This window comes from Phytophthora cinnamomi, assembly GCF_018691715.1.
Source record: "Phytophthora cinnamomi strain GKB4 chromosome Unknown Contig9, whole genome shotgun sequence".
Classification (NCBI taxonomy): domain Eukaryota; phylum Oomycota; class Peronosporomycetes; order Peronosporales; family Peronosporaceae; genus Phytophthora; species Phytophthora cinnamomi.
This window is the reverse complement of record NW_027150942.1, coordinates 978,073-986,296: the sequence shown is the minus strand read 5'-3', so window position 1 is coordinate 986,296 and position 8,224 is coordinate 978,073. Positions and strand designations below refer to the sequence as shown.

Sequence of the window (8,224 nt, the reverse complement as noted above, 5' to 3'; positions counted from 1 at the left end):
AGACACGCTTGAGACGGGAGTCGCCGGCGAAGCTTCTGCCACGGATGATCAGGGTTTTTGTAATCCGCGAATGCCGCGATGCCTTCAGGACTGGAAGTAATTCGGAGATCCCGGGGCATCGGTGCAGGCAACCGAGCATTCAGCATCTGGGTCCAGCACTTGAGAGCCTCAGGACGCGTAAAAGGCGGCTCGATGTACGGCACAGCCCACTTGGCCACTTGCTCGGAAAATCGGACGAGGGGTAACTGGCCCCGGGCCGGCGATGGCACCACAGGAGGACGCTGGGAGCTCGAATCTGACCCAAGGGTGGACGACAAAGTGGCGACGACTCGGCTGCTTCCGGAAGACGCAGGCTGGCGTGGAACGGAAGGACGACGGCGTTGTCGACGGTGACTCATTTGAGTCTTCGGTGGAGCAGGAGGTGTCCTCTTAGGCTCTACACCAACACCTGAGATAGCTCCCGACGACTCGGAACCTGGGAGCTCCAAGAGAGAAGAGGATTGAGGGACGCCCACCGATAACTCAATCACTGATCCGACAACCAAATTCTCCGCCTCCGAACCAGTGTCTGGAAACCACTCGAGAGAAGCGCCAGAGTCGACGTGAACTTGCTCGGAAGGAGGAGAAAGAGTGCTTGACGAGACAGCATCTTCATCCAATGACTCCATCACACGAGAAGGCTTGCGGGAAGGAACGACAGGTGAGCTGTCCGACGAAGACTTGGCAGCGGCCCCGGAGAAGGCGGCGCGAGCTGGCGGACCGGTAGATGGCTGTGAACGAGCCCATCGCCCCTTGGGTTTCCGCCTCGACTTGCCCTTGGACGACGAAGCCCCAGAAGCACTCGGGGCTTGCACAGCCAACGCGGACGGAGACTCTACGGCCGCAGGAACACTTCCGGAAGATTCGACAACCTCCACCTCCATTTCCAAGTGCTCACCATCTTGAGAAGAAGTCCGAGAATCACCAGGAGCTGTCACCGAAGACTCACGGCTACCACCTCGACGAGAAGAAGACGTACGAGATCCACGAACGGCAGAAGCTGAGTCTTCGGCAGGGCGGCGAGGTCTCTTGCCCGGGCGACTGGCGGACGGACTGCGACGGAGTGACGAAGAACGAACCCTCTTTTGCGACGCCGAACGAGAAACAGAGATTGACCGACCACGCACATGATGAGAACCGGCTTCCCCTTGTGAGGAGCGCTTGCGTGAGCAACCAATCTGCGCAGCGCGTAAAGCCCGGTCCGCTTCGACATCGGCAGCACGAGTTCCAGGCGTTGTCTTATTCGCCTCAGCCGACCGCTCCTCCAACGACAACTCAACATGAGAGTCCGATTCCAGGAAAGCAGCGTGGGCCAAGTCAACGGCAATGGCATCCTCGGTTCGAGACGGATCCGCATTGGCCAGCATGTCCTTGAGGACCCGCCGAGTCTCGTGGCTAATGTCCAGCAGGTCCCAGTTCAACTCGCCAGTCGACAAACCTGTAAAGCATGAGTCATCGCCAGAATCAGAACACAAGCCAGCACATCCAGCAACACAACGACCAGTATGAACCTTCAGAGATCAGCACAAGGACGTCTGGGTCCATGTCTTCAAACTTGACGTGCGCCCGAAGAGTCCGGTTGGCGCGCGTTAGCCGCTTCACCTGCTCTTGAAGATCTTCATTTCGGCGCTGGAGGCGAGTCGACGACGAGTCATCGCCGGCATCCAAGCGAGCCAGAAGATCATGAAGACGCTTGCTCTGTGCAGTCGACGACGCCACGGCAGCCTTGAACGCCGTCTGCTCGCGAGTGAGCTGGAGAGCCAGACGCTTGCACTCGTCGTCAGCAGCTCTAACGCGGTTCTCCAAGCGGGCGTCAGTCTCGGTGTGCGCATCCACGGCTCCACGAAGATCCTCCATCTCCTGGAGGTAGTGAGCCTCCAAGACCCGCAGACGCTTGACCTCTTTCTTGGAGTGCTCGAGCTCTGCGCGCGCACTTGCTTGAGGAACACCATGGTGTTCTCGTGCTTGAACGACTCCTTCATCGCCGAGTTTTCGGCGGCAGCACGGGCAGCTTCAGCAGAGTGCAACTGGCCTCGCATCACAGCCAAGTCCAAATTGATGTCATCGTGGACCCCCATGTTGGGCTGAGCCGCCGCCACCACTTCTTCCAGCGAGCGAGCAGCGGCCAAGCGAGAGCCCACGTGGCGGTCCCCACGAATGTTGGGACCCTGGTGCAGGGTGACATTGAGACGGCCGATGAGATCCAGCCGAGGACCCAACACCGCGATCACGCGCTCTGACGCCTCAGCACTGGCGTCCATGACGATTAGTTCGAGAGCTTCACGCGACACCGTGACCAGTGAGTCGTCGGTGATGGAACAGCCAGCTTCAGCACTCGAAGTAGAACGCCGAGCAACTAGCTGCGACGACTGCATCGCAACCGAGTCGCCGGCAGCATCACCAACGGGCACATCAACCAGAGAAGTATCCTGAATGACAAGAAACGAAGGCAATAACCGTGACGGTAAGCGAGAGCAGCTCAAGATCAAGGTGCCAGTCAACGAGACGTACCGAAGGAACAGCCGGAGAGGTGGCCAGAGACGCGGACGACTCAGTGGAAGCCTCCAGCGAAGCTTGGCTCGGCGTATCGCCAACAGCGAGTGAGCCCAACTCCGGAGATGACAGGACAACCTGGGAAGCAGACGCACAAAGCCGCCAAGCATCAGCATCTCACGTGAAGCTGACAGAAAGCGAGAAGACGACAGGAAACTCACCGTGGCCGAACTGGCCGTCGACTCAGCAGCGCTCTCATCCTCAGACACCGCCGACTGCGAGGGAGCAGGAGCAGCAGGCGAACTACCAGCACCAAGCGAGCTTCCTCGACCTGGCGAAGACTGACCAAGATACCAAGGTCCCAGTTAGCAGTGAAGACGGCGAGAGAACAAGAGAAGACGGCTTACCTGGAGTGAAGACCGAGACACACCGAGAGCTCTGAGGGCCGAGTTCACGGCGGACTGGGCAGCGCGCGAAGAACCAACCATGGCACAGGAGCACCCCGACGCTCACCAGCACGCGGGTCGAGTCGTGGTGGGGGCAGTTGTGGTATCGGGAAATGAAGCCGAAGCCAAAACCCAAAGGCGGGACGAGGGGCGAAGAAGACTCGAGGCGCCAGCGCTAACTGGCAAGTCACAACCCATCGCCAGTGATTGGACTAAACTCCCCGATCGCTGGTTGGCCTAAATAGGCCGGTGACGATGACTCGTCGACGGTCCCAAGTCAAGAGCGGGCGGTTGCAGCTCGCTAAGTACGGTGCGAACCTACTAGCAAGATCCGAACCTATGAGTCATCGGCGCCTGTCCCGAGTCGTCGGTGGCGTTTCAACGGCCGTTTGAGTCGTCGGTAACGCCGCCACGTCGCAGAGAAAGCGCCGAAGAGTCATGAGTTACAACTGGCGGTCCAAAACGGACGCGTTTATACTTGATATTTGTATTGATCGATAGGAAACTTAACAGAAGACAAGATAAGCGTTCGGGCAACAATAACGGAACAGCTTTCCTCCCAACCACGCAAGGGCGACACCGGTGCCTGCAGTGAACGACCTGCAGCTCAAGGTAAACCTGGTAGGTAGGATTATGACTGTCGGTGGGCACATCTACTAGTGTAGCGTGTGTTCATCCCTGGCAGGGCCAAGAGTTAGTGGCGGTGTATTGGTAGCGATGAGTCGTCGCCAGGAACTGGAGGAGCGAGAGCGCACTCCATTTATTTCTTCCCGCAGGAGTATAGCTCCGGCACCCTCGTATCACGCCGTAAAAGGCCGGGACCCATCCTTCTGAGGGCCTGCGAGGTATATTTTGTGTGTGAGAGCGTGCTAGCCTTTGCTCGTGGCTAGTGACGCTGAGTCTTCCGTCGGTCGACTAGCGGCAGCTCGGTACACAGGGGAAACATCAACCCGGTGCAAGGGAAAGTTCCTGGACCTTCAGGTTCTAACCTTAACAAGCCCATTGAGTCTTCGGTGACTCGGTGGGTGTTGGTGGTGGGGAAAGTGTGCCTTATATAATTTAGCGCGTGTTCCTACACGACAGATTCATGACCTTGGTACTGAAATCACTGGAGACGAGTTCCAGTAGTTGCTAAGTACCATGACTATCAAAGACAAGCCAATTACTTCGAAGAATCCCCAGGCTAACGCGATCTGTGAGCGCGTTCATCTCGAGATCATGAACATCTTGCGGGCCCGACAGGATTTACACGACCAGCTTGAAGTCGCACTTGACTACGCAGCATATGCAATTCGAGCGAGCTACCATTCAATTCTCCAGGCTTCGCTGGCTCAGCTGCTATTTGGTGAGGATATGATCACAAGGCAATTTGCCAATAGGAGTTTTTTTATCGAAACAGAGATTTGCATCTATCCTACAGGACGACGCGAGCGAAAATATGGAGCGACTCGAGCATTTCTATTGCGTTGGAGACCACGTCATACTACGCTTTCCATCACGCGAGCGCAAGAAAACAGACCCGGTAGCAAAAGGACTCTGGCGGACATCGTCATCGTGGGTACAGACGCCAGAGTATGCATGAGTAGTATAGCACTCACGGATGCCGCGATAACAATCAATACCAGTTCTCAATTTGCATGACAGAACCCAAGTAGCTTGGCATGCGGTCCAGCCGCTCGCGAGATATACCAAAGTCCGTCATCTTGGCCGCGAGGTTGCTGCTTAGCAGGACGTTGTGCTACTTGAAATCGCGGTGGACGATCGCCGGCGCCGGCGAGTGCAGGTGCAGTGCGATGGTGACCATCTTGCGGTCGAAGCCGACCGAGTAGCCCGACTCGATATATTGATCCAGCAGTGAGCGCAGGTCCCCGCCATCCACGAATTCGAGCACCACGCACAGGTCCTACGCGGACGGCCACGCGACACCCATGAAGGGCACAAGGTACGGGTGGTTGAGCGTCGCGGTGGTCTTGACTTCGGCCAGGAAACCGTCGACATGGTCGTCGTTCTCGTGGGTCTCGGGTGGCATCTCCTTCGCCGCCACCTTCTCTCACATGAATGAGCCTGAGAACACTTGGCCGGAGCTCTCTGACCGATGCGCTGGTCCGTTACCACCTCTTCCCTCGGCATCCGAGTGCTGGCCACGACCAGGTCTTCCAGGATCCCGCCGCATGGACTTCTTCTCGTGCATCCCGAGCGTGTGCAGTTGCCGTCCGCGTCCAGGTTGGTCTCGATCTTGAGCTTAAACGTTGGCGACGGGATCCGGCGGACCGAGATGCCGCCGATCATGCGTCTGCTGTCGGCTGAGTGTAAAACAGCATCGCGTTGTTGTTGCGGGTGCTCGCGGATTGCTCCTACAACACAAACAGGAAGTGGTCACGCTCCAAATTGTGGAATTCAGCTCTGCTGGAGCAGATGTGAGAAAGCAGCACTACCAAGGTATCCGCCTCGTTCTCTATTCATCCTTTGCCGTTGGCACACAAGTATCAGGGTGCGTGCATTTCAGTCGTGGAAAGTGAACGCTGACCGTCAGAGTCAAATGATACGTCGATCAAGGAAGCACATGGTAAACGCTGCTGCACCGTGTTAGCGGCAAACGCCTGGATTTTGCAGGATATTTGCAGGACACGACAATGCCATATTCATAGCCAATGAGAGCAAAAGATTCTCAACAAAATGGACCTATCACTATTACGAATTTTGTTGTCTGTGAGACCGCCGGTAAAGCGCCACTGCCGCCGTCCAGCTAAGTCGCCCCCTTCACCGCTTACGAGTTGCTGCCGTCAACTGAAAATCTCCCCATACACGCTGTGAACATTTTCACGGCCTCCTCGACAGTCTGACTGGCGCGCCATAAGACGGTACGTTTTGCTTCCGCCTTAACGATGCCCATCGGATAACGGATTTCATTGAGACGCTTGACACCTGTGGGGGCACACCTGTGGCTTGCAGGCGGGTGCCGGGCTCGCCAAACCCGCAGCGTACCTTTACTGACAGCTGACGTAGTAGTCGAGGGTGTTGAAATAGCGCTGACTCAAACAGAATGTGGATCGCTGGTAAGTGTTCTCGCAGATATAACGCGTGGTAGTCAATCGATGCCAAGCTGAATTCACCGATCTATGTGAGGTGCAAAGTCAAACCAGGGAACCCCCCCCCCCCCCGATAATTTCTTCAATCTGCTCGTCGCGTTCATCAAAATGAGGTGGAAGCATCGCAAACTCGTGACTATCCGGAGGGAGGCCAGCCACAGTCCTTCCAACGTGCATGTCACCTGTAGCTTCATAGCGAAGGTAAGTGTTTTGTACGCCACCCAGCGATCATCCTGCTTGAAGATGCACAGATGTTGAGGAGGGGCACGCCGTGGACCCCGAGGGACAGAAAGTTGCTGCGCCTTTGCGCATTGAATGTGAGCCAAGATCGTCTCGATTGACACCTCTCTGGCACAGTTGTTCAGCCACTGAAATAAATTGTAGGAGGTGCTGCAAGCCTTTGCGGAACCACTCGTATTGATTGCTACCGGGAAAGAGTTGATCGCCTTCTGTGGCGAGGTGCGGGTAAATCCCGGCATTCCAGATCGAACCTTGAATAAACGTAGACTGCCGAACGTCGGACAAGAGCTCAGAAGGCTCAGAGTCTTGGGGTCTCAGCTGAAATACCTCAGCGGAGCCCAACAACGGCTCGGATGAAACTTCCCAGCTCCGGTCCTTGGTCAGGGGCGGTGTGTGCACCTCTCTTGCGATCCCCTTGACGGTTCTTCCTAGGGCTACGCTTTGGGCCCAGACGTCAGCCAGCCACAGCAACCTTGTTCCCACTTCAGATGTCTCCAGCGCTCTCCAAACGAAACCTGCTCCCCACTCAACAGGTCTCAGCTCGCACGTGTCCAACCCAATCTGCCCCGGGTTTTCTCCAATACAAAACACGACACTCCACACGTAACTTGTCCACCTCTTCAAAGACCTTGGACCTGGTCTCCGTAGCTTCTTCACTTCCTCCGGCGGCTCCAGCTGAGAGCCGCTTCCACAGGTCTTCACTCGCCTCTCAGACCTAGAGTGGCCCCGAGAAAATTGGCTCGGTTTGAGCCTGTCCGTAGTCTGGGTTCTCGCTCTGCACCCAGGGACGCCCGCGCACCACGCTCCAAAATGAGCGAAATTCAGCAACCGCACTGAAGACTTGAGCCTATCTCAGCCCCCGCGTAGTCGCTCCGCCGAAACCTCAGGAGAGTCACTTACTCCCCGAAAATACGAAATACGTGTCGGTAATGTCGTCCAGATCACGTAATAATATAAAATAGCTAATTAAGCTCCTCCTCACACCGAGGCACACCCAAAAAGACTATATGGGGTTGAGTTTTGATGGAACCGGTCCTCGGCACCCTTTTACACAAGGAAACACTCCCACTTGCATCCTTCGGGGCAAATTCGATTCTGATTCAATTATCACACATGCGAACAAAGCCCTTTCAAGTGGGGGCGCACAGCGCCGTTCGGAGAGCACCCACCAAGGGTGCTAAGACCATCCTGAGAGGTGCCACTGTGCCTAAGGTATTCGGCGCTTCAACCTGAGTTTTAGCCAATAAAGGGTCAAGCTCAGCAAAATCCAGCGTGGTCAGGCATGGGTTCAGCAAAGCTTCAACGAAGCTTCAGTGATGAGTAGCTGATCCCTGGTGACTCATTGGTCGAAGGTGTGTCGTAATCTGGGTACAGCTGGTCCCATCCCGGCTGATATATGAGTCCGCCATCATTGATGACGCGACCCTCCAGCAGCGCACATTCACCGTGTACCCATAGTCTCAGGGGAAATTCCAACTGAGACCCCCGGCATAAGTGTTCACCAGTGTCCGCATCATCTGAGACCGGGGTCGCGAAACTGAGACTCCGGAGCGTCCGCTGAGCCCAAGCACATCTCGCTGAGACATCTGATCCAAGACATACAGATTCCAGCGGTTCCGGCTGAGACCACCCAAGCACAGAGTAGTGCGAGCCTCGTCACACTTCATCGAACGCTAGTGTGGACCAGAAGATACCTAAGGCACGTACTAGATAGATAGATGGGCGGAGAGGATTGGTGTAAATGTGCCTGGAGGGGTCGCGCGGTCTGCTACCATCTTGGTCGTTCTTTTGGCGTTCGAAATACACACACAGTCCATCCCCAATCCACTCCATGTGTGTTCACCGGACCCCAAAAGCGTTAGCCGCCCTACACATCCGATTCCAGGTAGCAGTCATGTATGTTCGCGCGAAAATCAT

At 56.1% G+C, this 8,224-nt stretch overlaps 1 protein-coding gene across 1 annotated transcript; it reads right to left on the bottom strand.

Moving 5' to 3' along the window:
- Positions 1 to 4,716: 4,716 nt before the first annotated feature.
- On the bottom strand, positions 4,717 to 5,267 carry IUM83_16400 (TKL protein kinase; the record flags this gene model as incomplete). Its single annotated transcript, XM_067941278.1, has 2 exons — positions 4,717 to 4,881; positions 5,091 to 5,267. 2 exons carry the CDS (start codon positions 5,265 to 5,267, stop codon positions 4,717 to 4,719), a joined length of 342 nt encoding a protein of 113 aa, XP_067798446.1.
- Between the last annotated feature and the right edge of the window lie 2,957 nt (positions 5,268 to 8,224).